The sequence below is a fragment of the Vanessa cardui genome, chromosome 4, assembly GCF_905220365.1.
Source record: "Vanessa cardui chromosome 4, ilVanCard2.1, whole genome shotgun sequence".
NCBI classification, from domain to species: domain Eukaryota; kingdom Metazoa; phylum Arthropoda; class Insecta; order Lepidoptera; family Nymphalidae; genus Vanessa; species Vanessa cardui.
Window position 1 is genome coordinate 5,128,149 of NC_061126.1, and position 26,848 is coordinate 5,154,996.

Below are 26,848 nucleotides of genomic sequence, written 5' to 3' on the forward strand. Positions count from 1 at the left end.
CTTACCATCAGTTCCCAAGGTTGGTGGCACATTGACGATGTAAGGATTAGTTAATATTTCTTACAGCGTCATTGTATATGGGTGATGGTGACCACTTACCATCAGATGGCCCAGATGCTCGTCCGCCAACCTATAACATAAAAAAGGCGATCAGCCGAGGACGCGGTCTGACTGGATATCTCTTAGGGGGCATTCAAGTATTACGTAACACAATTTGGGAGGGTGTCTCTTAAAACATTGCGACGCATTACAAGTGCGGGACCCCCTACAACACGCTACTTAACATTGTGTTTTTCTTAAATTAGGGAATTAAGACTATACCAAAGATAATAAATATAATATAACTTTTTATGACTCTAGGGTAAAAATGGTTACTTGACTGTTACGTAACGCTTAGAGAGGGGGAAGGGGTACACCAACGTTACGGTGCGTTGCAAAGGGAGGAGGAGGTGCCAAAAATCTTCAAAAATTGCGTTACATAGTACTAGAACGCTCCCTCATGACATAGTGATGTTAAAACTACTATAAAATACCTTTAATACTCCAACGATTTGTATTTGTTATATATTTCTTATTGGCTGTCTTAATTTTTATATCCGACGTTAATGAGCAATGACTTCGCTTAGCATTAATATACTGATTTACAAATTTCTTTCTCATGTATTACAGAAGGGTTCAACGGGTACGCTGGTGTTAACGGAGGAAGAGAAGCGCACACTACTGGCTGAGGGTTATCCCGTCCCGACGCGCCTACCCCTCACCAAAGCTGAGGAGAAATCACTCAAAAAAATCAGGAGGAAAATTAAAAATAAGGTGAGCATACATTCCCATCTATTATGTTATAATGCGATAAAATGAATTGGTTGGTGATAGATTGATAGCCGTCTTATTCGACGATCCGGATAATATGTACAAATTTACATTTCTAAAAAATCATTAGGAACCGCCGATGTATTAATAAAGTTTTACGATTTGCGATAATATAAACTTGGTAACTAAAAATTGTTTGGTAATGAAAAAAATGGCTTTAACTAATTAATGATTTATTTATCCGTTCTAGATATCGGCACAAGAAAGCAGACGCAAAAAGAAGGAATACATGGACCAATTAGAGAGGAAAGTAGAAATTTTAGTATCAGAGAATACAGACTACAGAAAGAGGGTGGAAACACTGGAGCAGACGAACGCGAATCTTCTGAGCCAGCTCGCCGCTCTGCAGGCGCTCGTCACTCGGGGCGCCCGGAAGTGACGTCGCCAAGCGAAACAGTTTGCGTGACGTCACACTTCGCTCTCACATGCACAGGGACTTAAATCTGCAGAATACAAAACAACAGACGCTCTGACGTCACTCGGCGATAAACTGCTGCTGGATTCGATCACAAATAGACAACAACCTTAATACTTTAACTAATCTATGTTTAAAGCGAAACCGGCATTTCATTCTCCTCATTCTCTCTCAAACAGTCTATAACACTTTTTGCTCGCTGTTCCTTCCAAGCTGTTTTTTCAATGTTCGCTATTAAAATAGAACTTGTAACAGTATTACGGCCGGTTCTCGTGATCAGACAACTGCGGAAATATAACCTAAAAAGGCTGTGAGAACTGACAGATACGATTTCTCACAGTTCGTAGTGTACATTTAGCTGTGTACTGAGTGAACAGTGACAACGATACTGTCCCCATTATGAAGTGTATATTTTGTCGATGTATATTTTGGATGTAATTTACGAACCGTTACGTAGTATCCAGAGACAAGGACTGTTAGTTGAATGGTTGCTCATTGTATTTGTTAGTAGATAGCTACGCCGTGGTGCTGGATATGATATACCTGTATTTTCGTTTAAGGTATACCAAGTTTCGAGTGCCACATTAGATATTTATTATAAACTCAGCACGTTTAAGCGATCGCTATCGGTCGACGGCGAGCGGCACTGGGTCATAGACAAATGTCGATACTTATTTACGCGTGTTTGAAATCTCGTAATATATTTTAGATGTATGCCTCGCGGCGATTAATATAAGTTTTCATTCGTGCGTGTTTTTATTAAAATATGCAAATAGTTTAAGGAGTTTTAATTGTTACCTAAGCGTTCGCGCGCCTGTCGCGGGGCCCCTTCGCTCTGCGGCGATCTTGAGTTCTGTTGATCACATTACAGTGTTATTGGTCTTACAGTTTTATCGGTTGTTGTGATTAAACGATGCGTTATAGGCTCGTGGAACTGTTTTATGATGGTTTCCTTTGTGACTTTAGTCCCATGTACCAACGCGTGGCCGAGTTCGTGGTCGAGTCGATACCGTGCGGTAATATCGGGAACCTTAGTAGCATAATAATGTAAGGCGAACACACCGTGAGCCTTATCTTTTAATATTGAATTCCATGAATTTGCATTTATAGCGAAATGTGTATCGTCCTAGAGATTGTATCATGTATTTAAGATAACGTTTAGATGTACGCATCAAACAGCGGACCTGATTTGTATGCAAAGAGATATGTCTTCGGTAACGCCTAGTCTCTGTGGAAGCATTCGAGGTCTCGTTGTGGAGGCGCTCGGGTCGAGGAGGTTAGCAAACCATTTAAAGCTGCGCTCTAGATAGACAAGTACAAATAACTGCATGCCTTTCGTGAAAATAACGTAACTAACTATATTAACTATGAAATTTAACATTCATCACCTAAATATATTATATTCATAGAATCTCGCAGTTCTTATGTATCGTAGGTCTTGCCAACAAAGTGCGAATTTGAAATCCACAACAGCGGCCGAGAGTCACCGTCTTTGTGAACTAACATTCTTTTATACTAAACATTCCATGTATCTATTTAGTAATGTGAGTGACTTAAAGTGAGCTCGAGTACTTATGTCGATATATAACTTAATTTCTAAAGCCTGTACAAATCATTACCTGTTAATTTCATGTTTTATATGTGTTGTGTAAGAGTTTCATCTTTAAAGCATAATCGTAGCTGTGGTGTTGCGGAGTTTTGTCAATTCGGAATTATTCTCACAGTGTTTCGATATGAATTATTCGTGTTCTATTTTTGAATATATAGTATTCATCGATAATCGTTAATCGATAACGAAAATTAAAAAAAAAAAAACTTTTTATTTAAATTCCGAATGTGACAAGGTTCCAAATGAATGTATATGTTCAAAATGTTAAACTCAATCGATCGGCATATTCGTGTTAGTATATTATATTTACTATGTGTGCAATTACTATGTTCTCTTTTACATTTTTTAGAAGTTCTTCCTATTTAGATGTAAGAGAATAGAAATTTATTTATATCGCTCTGTAATGTAATACTTGTCTCCCGAGCTGGGAATAATGTTAAAAGAATTTATCGAGATATATTTTAAGAGATTTTTTCTAATGAAATTTTAGAAATATATATCTATATATATATAACACTGTTTTACGTGTCTGTCGCTATACGAGTAAGGCTAGGTTAGCGTGTATGTACATATATACAATTTTATCGTGGAAACTGCAAGCGTGCGTGCCTATCGGTTACTGATTTTACCATAAACTAAGAATCGAACATATGACGAATAAATGAATGGTGATTTTTGAGAATGCTGTATTGTAGAAAAAATCTATACATAAAAAAAAATAAAGTATTTAACTTTGATATAATATATTTAATTCCTAACATGGCATTTACCGTCTACAAAAGAGTGATTTAATTGAAAACGACTTATAGAAATTTACTAAAGTAGTTGATATTTTAAATGTATCGTCATCGGGTCGGTCCTAGAGCCGTAGTAATGCGATTTATTGTAAACAAAATGCCAAACGTGAAATGCATAACTAGTGTGAGAGCACCGCATGTTGACAGCTATGTCGAATCCATTCGAGACCCTCCACGATATAATTATAATAATATAATATTGAAATATTTTTTATATTTATTAAAAATTTAATCTCGAATGGGTTGCGCAGAGTCTGGTCGACGCCGTGTCGGTTTTGTTATTATTGAAGTGTAATTTTATTGATAGTTTTATATGTTAAAACTATTCACTGTTACCTTGAGTCATGATTTGTTGAATAGTTTTGTTTTATTATTATATTTCAATGACATTGCGGATTTTACTGTCACCCTTGAGCTAATAAAGCGTCGGATATTGTAAATCGATTGTTTTATTTTTAATTATATACTACTTAACGCAAAGGTCTTTTGTGTGTTTTCCCATATTTTATAACCTCGGATTAGTTGACGTGCTTACAAACTATTCCTACTTGAAAATATTCATAACTAAATACTATAAAAGTATTTAAATAAACACATTTATCATCTTCGTCTAAGATTAGTAAAGTTCATACCTCATTGGTAAGAAAAATGTTATTGTTCATAAACCAACCCAAATAAAATAAAACACAGTATCTCGAGTTGTCTCCGTTTATTTATATATTTTAGCAAGCATAAAAGTCTTTAGTTAAACAAACAGTATAAAGTTTCGATATATAAAAAAATATTTAGACTAGATTCTTACAATATATAACTTTTTGATATGATAAAAATGTTCGATAAAATTAAAACTTACATTTTGCACCAGTATTTTGAAATACACTTTAAAAAAAAAGTTAAGCAATGTTTAATTGTAGAAAATTTAAATTTCGAAGTCAAATGACAAACTATTTATTTTTTTTTGTATTGTTAACAATAACAAATACTGTTTTGTTACATTCACAAATTATTTCATGATTTTCTATTAAAACGAGAAATTAAGTTGTTATCTTTTAAAATATATAAATATTTTTATTTTCATATTGACTGTAATCAGACTTGATTTGACTTGCATTTTTCAGTCTTAAAAACAAACACAACCCATTTTAGTATTACAAGTTATTTTACAAGTTGCAATGATAGTGAAATAATCGTAAGTTGTTAAACCTTGATACATGTATATTTTTAGTTTTAAAAATAAAATTACGAAATCCGCGCTTCTTATATAATTACAAAACTTACTTATTATTGTATAAATTGTCCGTAATATAATAATGGCAGTTTTTAATTATTATGCTATTTTCGTAAAATATAGTTTTTTACCTCGAATTGGAGGTAAGCGAAGTTGTTTGTCGTTTTGTTATTTTTTTCATCGTAATCCAACATTTTTCCTTTCCTTCCACATTTATTATTAATTAATGTGTACTTAAAGTAAATTTATAATCGAATAGGTTCGTATAATACAAGTAAAAGTGTTCTTTGTCGAATATAAAATACAAAGTCAACTATTTCCAAATTATCTTATGTAAGGGATATTTTGAAGTAAGCATCACAAACGCAGCCGACAACAGCACCATGATCGATAAATAATCAAAGATAACCAACATTGAGATAAAATTGTAATTTTCGTATTCGTCTAATAAATTGTATCAACACTTTTTGTAACATTTCAACTGTCGTTATTTATTTTGAAACTTTTTCTTACAGCGTAATAAATACTTTTTTCTTCGCCATAATATGAGCGATGATTACCCAAAGAGCAGTCCCCCATACGGCTTCTATCAGCCGTATCGCATGCGTTCTCATGAAAGGTACTTTCCAGTGGAAGGGAAACAAGTGGGCACATATCGAGTGTCCTATGTAAAGAGCGATGGCGTTCAGGCCAGGGGCTCGGAAGGGTCCTCCGCCCCACAGGCGCCACGCGTCGGTGAATGTGTAGCATATGCTCAGTATCGCCAACGAAACTGCCGAAGTTACCAGGACGAATGACATGGACCTAGAAATATAATTAGTGATCAAATTTGCTTTTACAGCTCAAATACTATATATGTAACTCAGATGGTGTTTTTTTTGTAGCTACGAATACCTTTTCTATTTAACGTCGTGTTAAAATTTACAAACAGATATGCTTTAAAACTGGAGCAAGTATAATACCTTAGTAAAACGATAGGCTAAAATGAACAGGCCATTTATGCCATAACGCCTCAGAAACATGATAACATTTAACAATGAACGGAACTTAATCTAGTAATAATTGGTTTAAAACGATTTACTTCTACACAATCAAATGAACAATAGCAATGAATACGGCATGAATGATTTGAATGTTATCCAAATATCAACAGAGATGCAACTAATCTTTAAGTATGATATAGTGATATTTTTATGCACAATATACGTACTGCTTTTTATACAAGACTAGCGACCCTCCTCGGCTTCGCACGAGTGCAATATTCATACTAAATATACCACAGATTATGTTTATTTACGACATCACATAAGAAACTTCAAAAATTATCACCTTTACTATATTGTCCATGTATTATATACAAAAACCTTTCTCTCAAATCGCTCTATTTATTAAAAAAAAAACCGCATCAAAATCCGTTGTGTAGTTCTAAAGATCTAAGCATGCAAAGGGACATAGGGACAGAGAAAGCGACTTTGTTTTATACTATGTAGTGATTAGCCCAGAATAAAAATAGTTAGTAGGGTTTAAATTGTGTAATGCAAACCAAAGATTCTTATTGATGGGTACGACGCCGTGTTCCCTGGAGAAGCCCGCGAGAAGCGCGCCCGCCAGCGCGAACACGAGCGCCCACGCCAGCCAGCGGGACACGCGCGCCTTGTGCGAGCGCTGCAGCAGCACCGTCGCACCCGCTTGCACCCCCAGCAACGCCTGCACGGCCGACGTGAGGCAACCTGCCAACGAGATGACGTTTTACAGGAGTAGGTACTCCGGTAGGACTACGGTTTGCAAGTTACGATTCGAAGTATCGGTAAGAGATTCTAATAATATACACAAGATTCCAATATCTGTTGTGACTAAAATAATAATAAAATTGTTAAAAAGAAACTGTATATCTAGTATTGAAAAATATGATTAAGGTAAACACTATTATTGAAGAACTTAGTTGCATTCAGATTGTATATTATGAAAATCATACGTGGAAAATAAGTTGCATTTAGATTGTATAGTATGAAAATCATAGGTATATTGAAAATAATTAATGTTTACCTAATAAGCCTTCTGGATCAGTCACCGGTCCACCGTATACATTCCTAGCGTCACTATGTTGGTAGAGATGAGAGTCTCCTAAGAGCAATCTGTCTATGTACCCCGCGGCGCCCCCGCTGCACTCCGGAGCGACCCATTCGTCGTGCTTACCACCGGGACCAAGGTATCCTCTACAAAGTACAATGTTATCAATAAGCAAAAAAAAAACTCCACAATGTACACAAAAGTTTTTTTGTAAATATGGCTTATAGTCGAATTGTTGAAACAAAAGTTGAGATAAGATACGCACGCCGGACAGTCAGGATCATGTATGATGAATGTGATAGCGCTGTGGGCTGCTATCAGCACGCCTGCCAACACCCAACACCACGCACACGACAGCACGTCTTTCAACGCCTGCCCACACGCGCCCTGAAAATTTCAACATGTGAAGACTTTGCCATTTAAATTTTATAATTTCAATCTTGAATAACTGAACCTTTACCCTTGGAGGCGTGTAGTACTTAGGGGCGGTAAGCGCATAGAAACCAGCAGAAACCAGATATGCCACAGCCAATCTCTGCAACACGCCGAATATCCGCAGCTCGCCCAGCATGTTGGATCCGTAGATTGTATTCAGAGATATACCAAGAAGGAACATCATTACTGAACGCTGAAAAGTGTATTAATTAAAGATATTAAATTTGAGTGATACTCAATAACTTTTTAAAATTAAGTGTATTTTTATTCTCCTAGATAATACCTACATTTTTTAAATAAAAAAATTAATAATATACAAATATTTTGTTACCCATTATAATTTATTATTTTTATTATGAATTAAAATTTGTCATGCTAGAACTACCACGAGTGATATAAGTTGAAATTTATTACAAACCGAAAAATAATCGGGAAGATTTTAAACATTTCACTCGATCAGTTACCGACATGAAGCAAGTTCCGTTAGTGTGTCGGTAAATTGGAATAAGTATTCAAATGATATCTTTGTTAGTGCTATGCCAATAAGATCAATCAAGCTGTCTCGTACATCAGGACACACCTGATCGTCATTTAATGTAGCAACCTCATTCAGTTAACAAAACCAGGTCAAGACTAATTTCTCTAAATCACCGTACCTAATAATCATTATTCGCCAGCTATTTATTTCTAAATTATACAATGCATTGAAGAAAGTGATAGCATAAATGTTAGAACGTCAAGAACAAATAATGAAATGTATTAAAAGCGATACGAAATAAACGCCGCATAATAGTCGAGTCGGTTGTGAGAGCGCACGTTTTGCACGCAATGTAAGAATTTCACATGAAACGTATTGCAGTCTTGCAATCTCTTTAAATTTGTATTAAAAACACGTTCGTGAGATATTGGATCGTATATAACGTAGAGTAAGAAAACAAGTTACATAATTATAGCAAAAGTAAGCATTTCGCAAGCCAAACGCTTACTGGTACCTAAAGAGCAGTTCGAAAATTTTCATGCATTATGTATATACGCAAAAAAACTCGCATTTGTGAATTACACTGATAAGAAATTTAAATAAATAAATGCTCAGGAAAAAGTAGACTTATGAAATGTCGATATTTCTATATCTAATCTTTTCTTTCATCCATGACTCAGATGACAGATAAATAAAAGAAAATTCTATTGAGTAGTGTAATAGGGCTGACATAAGGCGCAACACAAATCAACTGAATATATTTTATAACTAGCTGTGCCCGCGACCTTGTACGCGTTTGAATTTAACAAAAAAAAGTATCATTGTAGGCTAAGTTACTGCCTATTATATCTCTTATCTGCCAGTGAAAGTCCAGTCAAAATCCAGTCGTTCCAGAGATTAGCCGGAACAAAAAAACAGACAGATTGATATGAATATGTACCATATATAAATAGATATGCATTGAGTAAAAAGGGCTATTTTAATATAACAAACAGCCACTCCAATTTTATTATATGTATAGATGTCATAAAACAACTATTATTACAATCGTCAGTTATCGGCATAGGTGGTGCCAAAATTTTGGATTAAATTATACAAATGAATATTAATCTTTTTTCTGAGCGATACGTCAAGCTTACTTGATATGTCCAACATTGTGATCCATGGCAACCTGGCTACGTAATCCGTTAATGCAATTTTTACTTAACCGGTTTCGCGATCGTTTTAAAATATGAACAATAACTGCCAATCTACATCACAAGCAGGTTTCGTGTTATAATACTGGTTCTTAAAGGTTAACTGACTCTACCCTTATTGTAAACAAATAAATATAATATACATAATGTTACAACTCGCCGAACCAGTCCGCTGTCGAGCCTCGTCCCGTTTGTGTTTATGTAATCTTAGCGGTTACGCCTGCGGTAGGCTGCACGGCTGTACTTTGATAAATTATTATTAATCTTTCTCTCCAATATATTTTTTAAATTACTTTCGATACGATGTTTTAAACCACGAGATTGTATGAATAATTTCGAAAAGACTTTTTTTTTACATTGACAAACATTCTCTTTTTTTAATAATATTCACTGGTTTGTGTACAGTGGTAAAAAAAGTTAAATTAAAAAAAAAATAGATCAGAATAGACAGAAATTAAGAGATTTTAAAACGTTGCACAGCTTCACGATCCGTGTTTCTTTGGGACTTCATAGTAGAAAAATAAACTACTAATATTATTTTTGTGCTGAAAACAGATATAAATGTTTATTTTCAATTATGTTACTCAAAACTTACCCTAATGATATGGAAAACAATTTTCCATCTAGGAACTCCCTTAGCGAAGGCGCTCTTCACCGAAAGTGGTATGCATACGCCCATGATCCAGAGAAAAGCGGGAAAGACCAGATCACCAGCAGCCAACCCGTTCCATGTCGCATGTTCCAGCCACCAGTATCCGCCGGCCCCATCGTTTACAAATATCATGAACACTATGGCAATCCTGAGAAACAAAATCAGATACAACTAAAAACCTTTTCTAATTTAATTTAGTAAAGGATTTTTCATATTCTGAGGAATCATTAAGAATCTTTGGACAACCTCTTTTTTTAGTGACTTATTACAATGATTTCGAGCTCCCAATTCTATAGCTCACTCGCTATAAATCCTTGTTGGATTGAACACCTTGGATTTCATTGTTAAAAGGAATTTAATATGATTATATATATCTCTTACCCTCTAAAGGTATCAAGAGCGCGTAGCCGTTGTTGAATGGCCAGTTCTTTGTCCCCATACCGAAGTTTTGCTGATCTTCTCACTCTTGACATTATGAGCCTCATCATACCGTACAGCACCCATGCCGCAAGCAATACTCCCAGGAGAAGGAGCAGCGCTATACGAAAATATGAAGTTGAATTAGTGCATTAATTAGTGAAATAGTTGCATGAAAATGTTAAAGTAATTTTAATTATCAAATTAAGTAAGAATAGTTAATTATAGCCAAATTATAGGTTAAGTAACTACTTTAATCTTTACTTAAATTATAGATGTATGTTTGTTAATTTTTACGATGACCGAACCAAATTTGATAAAGTTTGCTATGAAACGAGCTTGAATCTCGAGGATTTTTCGGTTTTATAGGTATTAATTTTTTTTAAATTGAGACAACAACAACAAGAGGAGAAGGTTTTGGAACATATTCTACCACGCTGTTCCAATACTGGTTGGTTTATTGAGACAAATTACGTTTTTTTAAAAGTTGATCTTGATATCAAAACTCTATGGCAAATATTTTCGCCTGATGAAAAAAAAAACTTTTTTTCAGTATTCGTAAGAAAACCCATCTTGCCATCATTCAAGCATTAGTGGCAGCATTTGAACTTCAAGTTTATCACATCGTTACGTAGAGATAAACCAGATCAAAGATGATAGATGCAATAACAATTTGCCTTTTATAAATAAATTATTATAAAATACGTAAATTGTATGTATATTATCTACGATTATATGTATTGAATAAATATTTTTCATATATTTTTCTTCTGAATTTCATTCATCACATTTGTTTTTTTTTTTAACTGATCTTTTTTGTTATCTTAGAATATAACCAAAATCATTCATGTAATGGCTGAAACTCCTTATCACGCGTTAGGTTATTAAATGATATTTCTCTACTTTTATAATAAGGGAAGCCATTATAATAAGCGAAATTGAACTTCTAAGTATACTGAACACCTGTTATTAGTTTAAACAGTGACTTTATAAAAATAAGGGTGTCTAATCTAATTTTAATAATATTGAAAATATACGTTGGTTTTTATTGTTATTTAATTACTAACTTAACGCCGATAGATTATACCATTAGTTACAATAACAGATATTGATAATTGACGTCATAACAGAAACAAAAAAAATAATCATACGGTACTAAGCGACATCATGAGCACTTGAAACAGTCGATAAGGGAGATGAAGATCCATTTCGTCAAGATAATCTGACGCCTATTTATGACAAAACTGTTTATCAACACTGCATTACCAAAGTGCTCTCCAATAGTAGCGCTTCCATGTTCTTGTTATGTAATCTCATATATTGGCTTCATATAAAATGAAGTTTATTACATTTTTATGTTTTTCTATAGTGTGTGTTAGCGGTATTGAGTTTAGAGTCGATCCACTAGTAATAACTAATCAAGGTCTGGTGAGAGGTCTTAGATCAAGTGATGGCAGTTACTCGTCTTTTCTGGGAATTCCTTACGCTCTCGTAGATCTTAATAATCCATTTGGTGTGAGTAAAACTACATATTACACGAATGGAATAATTGTATAATGTATAGTATAAATGTTTAAACTTTATCATGTTTCCATTTCAGCCTGCACAGCAACATCCAGGGTTTGGGTCAGATGTATTCAACGCTTACTATGGATTAGTCAAGTGTCCGCAAGTCACTCCTCGTGTTTCAACTAATGGGTATGAAATATTGGATTGTCTCCGGCTAAACGTGTACTCGCCAACAATAGCGAGCTCTCAAAACCCATTGCCAGTCTTAGTATGGATTCATGGAGGTGATTTCAGCCGAGGGTTTGCTGGTGAATATGGTCCAGAGCATTTAGTCAAACAAAACATCATAGTGGTGACAATTAATTATCGTTTAGGACCGTACGGATTCATGTGTCTCGATATACCCTCCGTTCCGGGAAATCAAGGACTTAAAGACCAATATGAAGCATTAGTATGGATAAGGAATAACATTGCATCATTCGGTGGCAACCCTTATAATATAACGATTGCCGGTCAAGAGGCTGGTGCAAGTTCAGTTTTGTTACACTTATTTTCGGATAAGGAAAAAGTGTACAGCAAAGTTATAGCAGAAAGCGGCACTCCTCAATCTATGGGTACTGTTGTCGACGGTGATGTGGATGCTGCTTTAAAACTTGCCGGACATTTAGGTTTTAATACAACGGATTCGGTGGAAGCTCTGAGTTTTCTCTCTCGAAGCTCACACGAGCTCGTAACAGCCGCTGCTTTTCATTTAGGCTTATATTTAAAACCTTGCAAGGAGAAATCGTTTAGTGGTATCAGTAATTTTATAGAAAACTATCCAGTTTCTTTATCAAATGAGAATAAAGTACAAAATACGCCAATATTAATTGGACACACAAGCAGGGAGGTCTCAGATTTGTCAACTAAATACGACAACTCCTATTTTGAAAGCGATCCTTTTTACAATAACGTAGATGAAAACTTTAATCTAGATGACGACAAATTAGTAGAGGCTGCTAACATTATAAGAAATTTTTATATTGGAGATGAGCCCGTATCAAAACTTTTAGAACCTGAATTGGAAGAATTTGATTCTGATGTTTCTTTCTATCATCCTCTACAAAGAACCATAGCGCAGTTGCTTAATGAAAATGCAAGCCCAATATTTTTATACGAGTTCAGTTATTCTGAAAATGGACAAGACGAGGCTGGACACGGGGATGAATTAAAATATCTATTTCACATGTTAAACAATAGGATTGAAAGTAATGAGAAAAATCAACTGATAACTGATCGAATTGCGAAATTATGGTCTAATTTTGTTAAATACGGGTAAGGAGTTTTAAATATAATTTGTGTACTGATTTCTTATTGTTTAAACTTTAACAACAATTTTTCTTCCAGAAACCCTACACCACAGACGAATGAATTATTACCGATGACTTGGACCCCAGTTACTGCGAATACAAGACCATACATCGTGATTGACACAGACATCCGTATCGAACACAGAAAGAACAAAGAAAGAATGGCATTTTGGGACCTCTTCTACGTAGCCTACGGACAATACAACAGATATTCAAGGGAATGTGACATTTAATGTTTTTATTCTTTTATACACAAATGTATGATTGAAAACGACTGATTAATTTGTTTTAAATGACTTCAAAAACAGATCGTTGTCTCACGCATACGTTTTTGAATGTTCGGTAATATATGTTATATAACCTTAGATTGATAATCGTGTTGGACTTAGCATAGTCTTGTTTCAATTTCATTGATACTGTTCATTGTTAAGATTTTTGAAGTTGGTTTTAATTTAAAAAACTATTTTTATATTAAAAACCAGACGATTGTATAATACGATGTTTCTAAAAATTGTTTTATAATTAAATAAACGATGTGAAGACTGAACATACATCTTCGCCAGAATATAAATAATTGAAAGCATCCTGTATATCGGAGAGATTCGCAGTAATATCGTACCACTTAAATCCTTAGTATTCTAGGTCACACCTAACGGATGGTGTTCATCAAATAATACAATTCCAAGTCGACGAACAAAAGATTTAGAACGGCTGATGTACCTCCCTCAAACAGTTACCCTGTTAATATTTTAAAAGGTAACAATTGACAATGAGATTGAATGATATAGGTATAATATGAACAATGACAGGCTTTAAATATAATCATATAACGGCGCTGCCAAAAGTATTTAACCAATCCAAAGGGCAAATGACAAAGAGAATTTTATAATTGTATACAAAATATAAAATGTTTAAGTCTTTTTTTTGTACGCCTAGGAATAAATTAAGACTTTCTCGAGATGTAATGTTAAATAAACATTAGTTCCGCCAGATTTTCACAATTTTCTCCGACCTTTGGTGCGTGACTTAAAACGCTTTATATTCGATCACTTATAAACACACCTTCTCAATATTAGTAGGTATCAAGCATTTTTGTACCGTGACTAAATTGATTTCAAGCTGGTTTGTAATGTAGGTACACTACAACTAATTACAGCTTATTGCGAAAAGTCACATTCTGTACTATTTTTTTAGTTATGTATCCATACAAAAAGGACTTTCGAACAGATCGAAAATTATTAATAAAATATTGCTGTATTTTTCGTGTAACCTTTTATACGTGAATCCAAACCGAAAATAGTAGTTCCAACTCGCAAGGATCCCTAAATTATCATCTACTAAAATTTTGTTTATATAACAATAAACATTCAAGAGGCAATAAATTCACTGAAAGTAGACGTAGTTACTATTCGATACAAGATATTTAACATGTTTCATAAATAACGCGAACAAATGTAAACATGTCGATGAAAAGGGACTTATTTATGTTACAGACTCGTATCGATGAAGGTCATTTTTATTTAGTACAACTATATTTCAAATCGCCTTGACCGTATAAATTTGCATATGGAATATATGTCATATGGCGATTTGTCTGATGACAATGATTTCACAAACTTGAACTATCTACAAATGGCTGTGGATGTTTTGAGTGATACATATCATTGGGTTTTGTTTATGAATAGAATAAACATAAATTTCAAAAGTAAACAATGTGAAATGTATTTATGCAAAGATGACAGACTATATCATATGATGATAGCCTAGTTTGGGTAACTTCAACCCATTCGACAGATGTTTATCTACCAGTTAAATCTTGTATTGTGTTTGACTCTATTGAAGAATGAGTGAGCCTGCATGTACCTGTTTAAGGGACGCAACATCTTAGCCCCCAAAATTGGGGGCATATTGATATGATAACTAATGTTTTTCTTACGTAAGTAAGCCATCAAAAGAAACATTGCCCCAACCTATATTATTAAAAAAATGTTTAAAAATCTTTATTGAATATTAGAAGTCTCACACTTGTTTATTGATTTGTACAATGTACCGGCTCCAACGAAGCCTCAGTTGAGAAAGACCGACGATATAGACCGAAATGTATAGATATACATTTTATTTATAAAAATAACGAATTTAATTGCATTAAACATAAAATAATAATTATAATGTGTAATTATCTAATGACGGCGTAAATAATTCTTCAAACAAGAAAGTTATATATCTAATCACTGTCGAGTTTTAATTGATGTGAGTAAGCGAGCGATTTATGAGATGAAAAAATGAGAGCATCGTGCGCCTCAGTGAAATCAATTGAAAAGCATAATTTGATCGAATGTCTCGAGATATAGATAATGTAGGTTTATATCTGATAAATAAGACGTAAGTGTCTCTCCTAGCGTTATCGTGTCAAGGATGGTGCTTCCAAACTAGGCTGTCGATTTATGTTATTGTCTTATAAGGCTTTTTATTGTTATTGAATATATTTAAATATTTGCAACATTATGTCTCATTTTTCCAAATCAAATTTACATTGATTTTTTTTTGATTATTTATTAATTTAACTGTTATTTCTTATATGGTAACATCGCTTCCTTTGAATGTAATTGTCGTCACTTACGCATATATATGTCAACAGGTTCTCTAGTTGTTCGTATGGTGCATCCCTCACCAGTTGTATTTAAAGTGTAAACCCCAAACTCCCCTAAGTTGGGTCGTAGTTGACATAACAAGCCCCTGAAACAAAAATATTGTATAAATACTAAATATAATTACAATCAATACCACATTATATTGAATGACATATGTTAAAAACAATAATTAAAACATAAAAATCCGATGGTGAGTAATGTGAAATGTGTCCACCCTGTTATATATTATGAATTACATTATTGGCGTTTCTAGATGGATATGCCTCTGTAAGTCGTTACATTGAGAACGAATCGGACCTCTCCCTTTACTTTTGATAATTTGGTATAGTACGACACAACTTAGATGTCGCATCGGCAAATTTCGTAAAACCGATCACATCCGAATTAAGTACGCCATCCCAAACTATCAATATTTATTGCTTATGCGAATATGATCTTTACACAAACGTAATAACTTGTAATATCATATGACCTCATATATTCGTCAATTTGACGCGTCGATTTACATACACTTGCTTTCTCTGACGCGTGAATCTATAGCGACGAATAGCGTCGAATGGCGCGATAGGGGGAGCTATTTCTATTGGTTGTGTAAATCGGCAGTAATCGGGTTTATTTTCATTCCATTGCATTTTCCGATGCTACATCTAATTTGTGTCGTACTGTACTGTACTGTACCTTAAGCTAATATTGGTGGACACTATCTTGTAATGAAAAGTATCAAAATTAATTAATAAGTGTTATTTTTAATATTTTGCATTTTGCTCCCATTTTAGGGTTCTGGTGCATCGCTACGCCTTGCTCTTTGATAGCCACACTTCTGGATTACATCTTAGGTTAGGTTATCATCTATAGTAAAGCATCTTAAATAAAACTCTACATTCTATTAATTTTTAAGTAGCTTATTTCGTGTCCTTTGAAAATATATTATTGTCGTATTCAAAAGGAAAATTAACGGACCATTATGATCACGCTATAAGACAAAGATTACTTCCTACCATGGCGAAGGATTTAGATGGAAAAGTTTACTTCACTACTTTTACTTGGTGGTAGGGCTTTGTGCAAACCCGTCTGAGTAGGTACCACCCACTCATCAGTTATTCTACCGCCAAATAACAGTACTCAGTATTGATGTGTTCCGGTTTGAAGCGTGAGTGAGCCAGTGTAACTACAGGCACAAGGGACATAACATCTTAGTTCGCAAGGTTGGTGGCACATTGACGATATAAGGATAGTTAATATTTCTTACAGCGTCATTGTCTATGGGTGATGGTGACCACTTACCTTCAGGTGGCCCATATGCTCGTCCGCCAACCTATACCATAATAAAAAAATAAAACTAAGTTTGAAATGATACAGATTTCCTCTCAATGTTTTCCTCCCTTTTTAAGCGTGGGATGAAATTAAATCACACAATTACTTTATCCTTGCCTGTTTCCGTTACGATCCATCCTTTCTGTTAAGTCATATTTCATTAGTAAATTAAATCAAATGATTGAAGGGGGCTCAATGACTTAGTAATATTAATGAATTACATAAATAATATTAATGAATGACATATCATCTAAACTGCATAAAGATATTTATGTGTATCTATATTCCAAAATAAAACTATCATTATATGCAAATGTAGATAAACTTAATCGAATAAATATATGTACTAGAATATAATATTTTACATTTTATTCCAAAAGAGTAAAATATTATTGACAAATAAATAATGCTATGTACGACAGGCGGATTGATCATTACAAAAGCGATCTCCTCCAGACAACCTTTGGATAAAGAATTTGGGCTTTATAACGCAGTAAGGTCTATGTCTACAGAATAAACTTAAACAATATATGTTGAATAACATGATATATTGGTACACACATATGAGTTGTTGAAATTATAAAATATCTAACAGAAAGATTATAAACAATCGAAGTTTATGCGTTTTGTTGTAAGTTAAATCAATCGTCACGATCGAGAATTTTTCAACAATTTACATACTCTCGAGATAGATTTTAATCTAACGGTATTAACAAGTTTACGGTGATACATACAACCATAAGTATACACAGAGTATTATAAACATTCACACATACCTACATACATACAACTAATACACGTCTTGTATAATATTATATATCCTGTTTTCTAATTGTAGCAATGCCCCAAATAAATTAAAGAATAACTTATACTCATATTTACCCCCCTTTTTAATCTTATCGCTTGTGTTAGGAATGACAATTGGCGATGACAATAATCAAGGGCTCAGGATCTACTACGATCTATTATCTCAAATAAAATGAAATATTTAAAGTAATTTATAGTAAACCTCTATTGCTTTTGTATATGTAAACATACATATAATAAAACATAAAGAATACTAAACGCCCTCGCATATTTATTAATCTATTAAACGTTAGAGATAATTAATAATTTGCTAGGAGTGTCTTCTTCCATTTGATACTCGATGTAATTGATCGTTATTCCCACGCAACGGAAATCGCGATCAAAGACTAAATGGCTAAGAACATCTTCAATCGAGGAAGCACTCATTTGACCCGAGAACCTCTCCACCTGAGACCTGAGAAAAGGTCAATCTTTCGTTGAAACAATGAGAATGCGTCATTAAATTATGTTAAGTAATAATTGTTTAGCTAACAAGGCAATGTACAGGAATGCGTTAATAAAAAACATTGCTGTTCCCATACGAATAAATTTACTATCAGATATATAATAGGTACATATTTATTTATAATTTGTATATCATTATCATTAAAGAGTATAAAACAAAGTCGCTTACAGCTGTCTGTCCCTATGTAAAAATTACACAACGAATTTTGAGATGAACAGATACACTGATTCAAGACTAGAACACACTGAATCAATTTCTATGCACCTTTCTGTGCACCTTTTCTATGCACCTATAATACATGCACAATATATTAGAGAAACACTGACAATTTTAGAAGTTTTAAAGACATGTCTTATTTTTTTGTTTTCACCATTCATCCATACAAAGCCAGGGCGGGTCACGAGTTAGATATATGTTAAGAAATCCATTTATTGAAACGTTTATTGATTTAATATAGAAGGGATTAATTTACTGTACCTATGCGTAGTCACTTCTGTTACGTTAATACCAATCATAATAGCATATAAACTGCTGGCCATTTAATCGAAGTTCTGACTAGCGCCTGAGGTAACTAAAGATCAGCTAAACTTCTAAACTAACTCGGCGTCCTAGAGGAGTATGTACATTAATAATCTTTTAAACAAAATATGACGTAAATAAAGATTAATGTCTAAAATAATTCGAAACAGGAAAAGTGTTTGTTTAAAGCGACGTAAGTCCGAATTGAAAATGTTTCCTTAAATTTTAGCCGCTTTTTTACCATTTACGTGCTTTCTAAAATGCAGATATTGTTTTAACCTCAATATTTGAATGTTATTTACAGAATGACAACTAATATGATAGAACGTATAAAACACAAATAAAAAAATATACTAGTTTTTGGCCATAATAGGAAATCAATCAAATGATTTCGTTAAAGTATCAACGTAGTTGCATAAGATTCCGATTTACACATTTTGTTATAATATTAAAGAGTAGAAAGCAGACATTTTTTGTCTGTAGTTAATACGAGTCACGTCATTGTTGTGCTTGTGTTTTATAAATTAAACTCACAGAGCAAATACTTAGTAGGTAAAAACTTATTTAATATATAAATTAGGTATTCTAGAGACTGTGATCGTTTAGTTTTACTTTAATTGTAAAACATTCTTATCGTTCAAAATCAGGAAAAGTATGTTCCAAATTACCAACCAAAAATTGAGTATGGTATTGGAATTTTTTTTTATCATTAAATTAAAGACAAGCGTCGAGGCGAGACCATCGAACTTACTAGTAATAGGCTAAGATTAAATCAATCCATTCTATCAACAACACTTGTTTTTTTAAACAGATTTTATGATGATTGATTCATGATTTGATTGATTATTGATTGGCAAACACGTACAATAAAATAGAGAAACACTGATTATTTATGAGGTTTCTTAAGTGATGTCGTTAATAAATACATTTTACAGAACAGAACTAAACCAAGATGTTTTTTGTCAGAGGGTTGAACAGGGCGCTGACACCGAGTAAATGACTTGACTTCCGAGTTAATATAACGTCACGTTTGTATTTTTTTTTTGTATTACAATAACAATAATAGTAAGATTGAATATTTAAAGTAAAAAAAAGTGAAGTAACAGCTTGTAAATTTCCCACTGCTGGGCTAAGGCCTCCTCTCCCATTAAGGAAAGGATTTGGAACATATTATAGAATTTCTATGTAATTATACACATTCAGGTTTCCTCACGATGTTTTCCACGAGCACGAGTTGAATTATAAACCAGATTAAGCATATATATATATACAGGAGCTGGCCTGGGTTTAAGTCCAAAATCATCAGTTAAGATGGCCGCGTTCCAACAATTGGGCCATCTCAGCTCTTGAGGATTGAATATTTATTTGATGGAAAATAATAATAAAATTCTTAAACATTACACGTATTCGGTTTGGAAAACAAATATAGTTTAGTAAACTGTGTGGAACTTACGAAGTATTTCTAGCACTCGTGTAATTTTCTGTAGCGTCTGCGTACACGCGCCAGGTCGAACGCTTCGCTGTGTTCACCACCCACCAGCCCTCCGTATCTGGAGAAAGATTCTTCTGAAGTTCGAAAGGGCACTGAAAAAATTAAAGTTACTTTAAATTAGATTACCGTTTTCATTTCTTCATTCATTATGAATATTAAGACTATAAAAAACTAAATCATTGTATTTTTTTTAGGAATTTCGAATTGATAGGAGCTTTTGGTTAAAGTGGCCTCCACAGCGTGACGGCAGGCGGTCGGTGACGAGCCTAGAAACACTCAGCCGGATTAAATAAATGTAGTTTAAGGATACGTCTTATAAGAAATTAACAGAATTATAATGTATCATAGTATTCATTGTGATTGTTTACATAACAATGTAGTCATACTGGATAAGCCAAAACGTTACGAAATCCTCTTGTTTCGCGATATTCGCGTCTGAACTATCTAAAGAAAGGTGAACTTATGTAACACATCGAATGAAAATCTTCACAAAACATTTTACGTTTACCCAAGTTTCTATACATTATTTAAATTAAATTTGATGTAACGATTGTCATTATAGCAATAAAATAATGTTTTATTGTCTGCTTTGTGTAAGGTTGAATTATAAGCGCTAAGCTGTGTAAAAGTTTAAGAAAGTTATGTTTTTCTAACCAGAAATGTACACATTAACGAATGTTATGATACTGAAAGCGAGGTTAGACGTTATTCTTTTTAGTCAGACACATTTAATTGTTGACGTGTTGACTATTAGTCAAATTCGACTACTATTTTCACATTAATTTTTCATCAATGATATCTGATAAATAAATCAATTACATAATTGTAATTAAACTACAATCGCTGAAGATATAGCTCGAAACAATATAAATATTTCGTGTATATGTTAAGCATTTCAAACATGCAATTGTTCTACTTCGAGAGAAATTATTCTCTTATGTGCGTTATTGAGATATGTACGCCTACTTTTGTGATGAAACGAGAAATAACTGTTACAATAAACTATATCACGCACGCCAAATAATAGCGGTGCTCAGTATATGAAGTGGCACGAAATATTTTTTACTCGAATTCACAAAAGTAATTAATAACTGTTATTGATTTATGCTATATTACATCACAAGAAATAATATATTATAAATAATGAGAAGTCATTTATATTTATATATGTATTTACAAATGTAAGGGTTAAAGAATATCTGTATTCAGTTATAATTATATAAACCGAGTGTTATGTATCATATTAACAGATTTAAAAGTAGGTACATCTCTTATTTTATAGTGCATCAATACCGCAATGGTTCAATGGATTGCATTATTACATATATGTACTGTATACGAATAAGCATCACTATTTTTAAAGTAAGATGACAGTCAACTCAGAGATCGGTGGCAAAATCTACAGGAAAATATCGATAAATATTCTGAGATAATTAGATACATAACTACATCTATCGCTTCGCAATAACACACCGTATTATTGAGGTCATTGGCATTATTTATTTTCGTCCTTTCTTCTAGGCTACATTAAACCACATAAACAACAAATGCATATGTATATTAAGCACGAAAGATTCTTATCACATTTGAAAGTTGAGATCAGAATGAGTAGAATCAGTTGTGTTCCAATTATTTTTTTTCCAGATCGTTTTTTGCATTCTACAGATTATGGACATCAAACATTAAATTTTCCCAGTCAATCCAAAGCATGCTTAATTCGAACATGATTTAGAAACATTTTTGAATCGACATTTTGCATCGCTTGTGTCAATTAAATCTTCCTGCAGTTTGGAAAGTAAATTCCACTGAGAAGATAGCAACACACTACATACAGTACACACTGAATGGAGTATATTTAGTACTTACTAAAAAAAATCAATAATCTAATAAACTAAATTACTTTTACATACTCATTTCAGTATTGTTTCACTTTCAGTTCACATAACAACATGTATGAAATATATAGTAAAAATTATAAAACCTATTAATGCTAATACTATTTATTTATATATATTTTAATTATCTGCTTTATAAACATATTGCACTATGGAAAATTCAATGATTGAGATTTTTAATATATGGTTTAGTCATTTTTACTATATGTACCAAAGCACTAAGCTGTTACGTACATAAACAAGAATATTCCCAAGTAATATGGAAAACCCATGACACGTCAATAAAAATCGATACTAGGGTCGCTCTGATACCCTTTTCATTTCATACAAATATAAACACATACAAAATATTCTGTACGCAAGTATTTAAATGTGTTAAATCAAGGCCTGTTAATTTCGACTGATCTTACTATGTAGCTTAATTTGATGCCTATCCTATTTATGTATCTGTTTATTTATTTTTATTCGAATCACATAATATGTTATTTAAATTACAAGTAATTATGGACGGGCCGAGTACTCGCTTTATCATTTGTGTTCGATATTCGACATATTTGACAGATTTTCGTTTCTTCAATCAGATTTAAAATAATGTACAGTCGGGGTAAGATAAGGTTCGTCACCTTAAGGTCTATTTTCGTGTGCTCTGTATGAGCGATAATCTGCTTTACCGACCGAGAATGACATATTGTATCGAGATAATTTGGTGTTTGGATTCAAAAGGTACTAAGAGTTTAAGACTTGACAAAGGAATGACTATGAAAAGTGATGAAGGTTTTCTTACTCTGACTGTACATCTTGCTAAATATACTACTTCAGTGAGAAATTTGTACTGTCTGTAGTTCTCGTAAAAGTAACATTTATTTTAGGCATATAATAGGTAGTTCGGCTCATTACTAAAACTTACAAAGTAGTGTTGAAATTGTAAGCTAAAGCTGTTATTTGCCATTTGTTGCTATACAGGAAAATCGAGTCAGTACGAAGACCTCGAAGGTTCAGGTCGCTAATCGTCGGCCTTACTTTGAAGAGGCACTTAAACAGAAATAAGTTCTTACTGTTTAATAAACTTATACACGCAACTACTTACTTTTAAAGATAAGGTCATAAAATATTATTATGCGATTAGAATTGTACTTTTTTATGGTATAGGTTGGCGGACGAGCATATGGGCCACCTGATGGTAAGTGGTCACCATCACCCATAGACAATGACGCTGTAAGAAATATTAACTATTCCTTACATCGTCAATGTGCCACCAACCTTGGGAACTAAGATGTTATGTCCCTTGTGCCTGTAGTTACACTGGCTCACTCACCCTTCAAACCGAAACACAACAATACTGAGTACTGTTATTTGGCGGTAGAATAACGGATGAGTGGATGGTACCTACCCAGATGGGCTTGCAAGTCCTACCACCAAGGACAAGCACAAATACTACTTCAAATATGAATATTGCCGTTGGAAATATGACGACAGGAAGACTGAAATCGGGATAGATAAAGAGAATAGCTGTCAAGAAGGTAATGAAAGAGGGAAAAGAACATACCGCGACGGAAAAAAATAAATCAAATACGAACGTACATTTAATTAACCTTAAACCGGCTTTCAAAAGCATACACGCGTAACGCAGGATATTTCGTGAAATCTTTTACAAATACATAATTACAAAACAATTGTTCATATTATATTCAGGATGTTATCACTCATTACACGATTTTCAACAATGAATTCAAATTAGCAACTGTATTATTTATATTCTAACTTATGAGTATGAAATATTTATCAACACTTATATTTAACTCTTTACAAAGTTTTTAACTCAATTATAATTCTTTTAAGTAGAGTTTGCAAGCTGCAATAATGTTTTAACAGACATTTATTATTTTATAAAAATAATTTAGGGAAAATAATATCTTATGGTATGACACCAATGTGTATACACATTGGCACCAAAAGAAATATTACTTAAATAAATTTTAATCGCCTTGTGCTGGAAATGTTATAATGAACAAGGGACATAATATTTTATACACAAACAAAATATGGTGTATTCTTTTACCTCATTGACACAATTATTTTTTAAACACATAAAAGGAATAAGTCCTATGTTAATTTTTGAATAAAATGAAACATATTTATAATTGTTTTAATATTTAAACATAATAAATAAATTCCTTAATTTTGTTACATTTTTAAATGAGTTACTAAAACTTTTAAACAATAATTTTGGTTGCTTGTAAATCGATATTATTCGCAGCTTTCTCTGGTCAATCAAAAGTTATTCGTCGTGAAAGTATGGCTGTAATTTACTTAAAAAATAAACAATATTTAAATAATAAACACTCATAAGCGTAACTGCAATGAGAATTTTAAAGAGTAATCTCTTGTCACAACAGTGACAGCATGTAAATTTCCCACTACTAGGCTAAGGTTTAGAGTGTATTCCACCACGCCGCTTCAGTACGGGTCGTTTGATACACATTTGACGACATTTTGTTGAAATTCGACACACGCAGGTTTCCTCGCGATGTTTACAAATTCGGTGGTGTTTGCCCAGGTCTGTACCCGTAGTCATCGGTAAAGATACACTATTTCTAACCACTGGGCTAGTCTCGGGTTTTAGACATATTATTTACCACTATTTTTAAGTATTTATTAAACATTTTTTATACTTAATAGGCAATAATAAAATATACGCTACTTTGCTAGGTATTCATACATATGACAATATGTACGAAATTGATGGCTTAATGTATGCTTTCAAATAACTCTTGTATTTACATAAATATTACCTTATTGTAAATATATTCATAATTTAAAATATTTGTTATTAATAAAACAAAGTACTAATTAAAATATTTGATACTGCTAGGCAGTCTTTCTTGCCTATATAGTATTCTTATTTCGAGCTTATTCCACCACGTGGAATGGATTAGTTATACTAGTGCTGATGCCAAACTAACTTTACATATGTGTAAAGTTCAATGAACTTTTCTCTTAATTCGATTATAACGATACAAATAGTTTAGAATATACAATAAATGGATTTTTACCAATCACCATGAAGCACAAATTAGTTTTTGGAACACAATATATTGTAGTGATTGCTGCTAGTATATTGACTACACTTATAATTGTTTTTTATACTGCTGAAAAGGCGTCTTTACTAAATTCCCACGCATGAAGGGAAAAGGAGGTATATGGGATTCGCTGGTACTGAATTCACTAGAATATCCACTAAATAAGAAGCGTACTCACGACCTCTTACGGTGACGTCACAGGATCGCTTACACGCATAATTACATTAACTTTTGAATAATATGAATCATGGCTTTTTTCCAAAAAAGAAAGTTAGCCAATAAAGATTACTAATTTTAATTGTCTTTGTAGATAAATAAAAAATCATTACATACTCGTTAGCTTTCACGATCTCATGCTACATTCCAAAAACAAAGATTAGGCCTTTCTTTATTATCTTTTATTTGTCATGAATGTGAAAGAAATAATAGATAAGTGAGTTGAAACGACAATAAGGCTTGATAGAGGAATATATTTTTTACTAGATTCGTTTTCTTCATTCTTTGATAATATTTTGCAATCAATGAAAACGAATGCACCTATTTTAATAAAAACGTCAATGTAACACTGTTATAATTAAGTAAGGCCAGAGGAAAAAATATTAGGAATGCATGCCTTTGACTCTTTTTCTTTTAAAATATTTTTAAACAAAGAGGTTTAATGTCTCATTAAGGCACTCGAGCGTATCGCATTTTTGATACAAACAAATGTTCGTCAAATCAAGTGCTATTGTTTGTTCGAAACCTAATGTTACTTTTGTAAACATACTGTCAGATAACAGTGCTTCACTTAAATTTTAGTCTCAAGACTTTTACTACTGAACCGAAACAGAACTAAGTATTAGTTACTAGAACACTAAACAAAACAATTATTCTTGTATCAGTACTTGTTTTATTATTATTTAGTACTAGCACAATAATAATTGGCATAGGATTCTGGCCTTGTCCTTGTGATAAGTAAAACTGATACGAGTCAATGAAAGGTTTCGAATTGTTAATTATCAATCATTTAAATTAAATATTAATATTACCAGTACGTTCTGCAAGTCTTTAAAATATTCTTATTTTTATTTACAACTTGTTTCTTATTTCACGTTATATAAATACAAGTAAACTTACCCTGAAACAGTCGTCTGAAACCGCGTAAACACCGACATCCCTATCAGTCACCCCGACAATGTAGGCTTCGTCCATATTCAGGGCGCTCATGTTGAGACCCTGGTGTTCTTCCACACCAGGGTCCTCGAGCCACGACCTCATCACATCACGGATCCACAACCAAGCGTCTTTATCCACTGTTTCATTCATTTTTTTCGTAAACAAAAAAATATGTTAGTAAAATGTCACTAAAAATAACACAGAGCACTCGTTATTTTTTCAATAACAACAGCAATCATCGTTATAGCAGTGTCGTGGTGTATTCAGTCTGCATATCTGGCAGCGTCTTAGCGACGGGAGGCACGGACTTGCACTGCCGGTAAAACCGGTGCTCGCGTCTCGCGTATTACCACATTAGTAAATAATTGGCTTTCTACCACTCGCCGGGAAAAAATCTTCGAACAT

General features: G+C 33.2%; 2 protein-coding genes across 3 annotated transcripts in view; one reads left to right on the top strand and one right to left on the bottom strand.

Annotated features, from left to right (window-relative positions):
- LOC124544290 (cyclic AMP response element-binding protein A) overlaps positions 1 to 4,131 on the top strand; it is a 105,629-nt gene extending 101,498 nt beyond the window's left edge. For both annotated transcript variants that reach the window (XM_047122768.1, XM_047122769.1), the window contains exons 6-7: positions 670 to 813; positions 1,061 to 4,131. In XM_047122768.1, coding sequence (XP_046978724.1) covers positions 670 to 813; positions 1,061 to 1,249 — 333 coding nt within the window. In that variant the 3' untranslated portion in view covers positions 1,250 to 4,131. The remainder of the gene's footprint in view (positions 1 to 669; positions 814 to 1,060) is intronic.
- A 967-nt stretch (positions 4,132 to 5,098) lies between these two features.
- On the bottom strand, positions 5,099 to 26,848 carry LOC124544289 (heparan-alpha-glucosaminide N-acetyltransferase). Its single transcript, XM_047122766.1, has 10 exons — positions 26,405 to 26,848; positions 20,275 to 20,405; positions 15,646 to 15,761; positions 10,132 to 10,288; positions 9,694 to 9,898; positions 7,450 to 7,617; positions 7,255 to 7,376; positions 6,966 to 7,135; positions 6,463 to 6,649; positions 5,099 to 5,723 (listed from the first exon to the last, which is right to left on the bottom strand). Exons 1-10 carry the CDS (start codon positions 26,591 to 26,593, stop codon positions 5,429 to 5,431), a joined length of 1,740 nt encoding a protein of 579 aa, XP_046978722.1. The 5' UTR covers positions 26,594 to 26,848; the 3' UTR covers positions 5,099 to 5,428.

Coding starts and splice junctions, on each gene's coding strand:
- LOC124544289 (XM_047122766.1), bottom strand. CDS start 26,593: ATGAATGAAACAGTGGATAAAGACGCTTGGTTGTGGATCCGTGATGTG. Junction 15,762..20,274: donor ACGAGTGCTAGAAATACTTC/GTAAGTTCCACA, acceptor TTTTTGTTTCAG/GGGCTTGTTATGTCAACTAC. Junction 10,289..15,645: donor ACCTGTTGACATATATATGC/GTAAGTGACGAC, acceptor ATTTTCGTATAG/CGCTGCTCCTTCTCCTGGGA.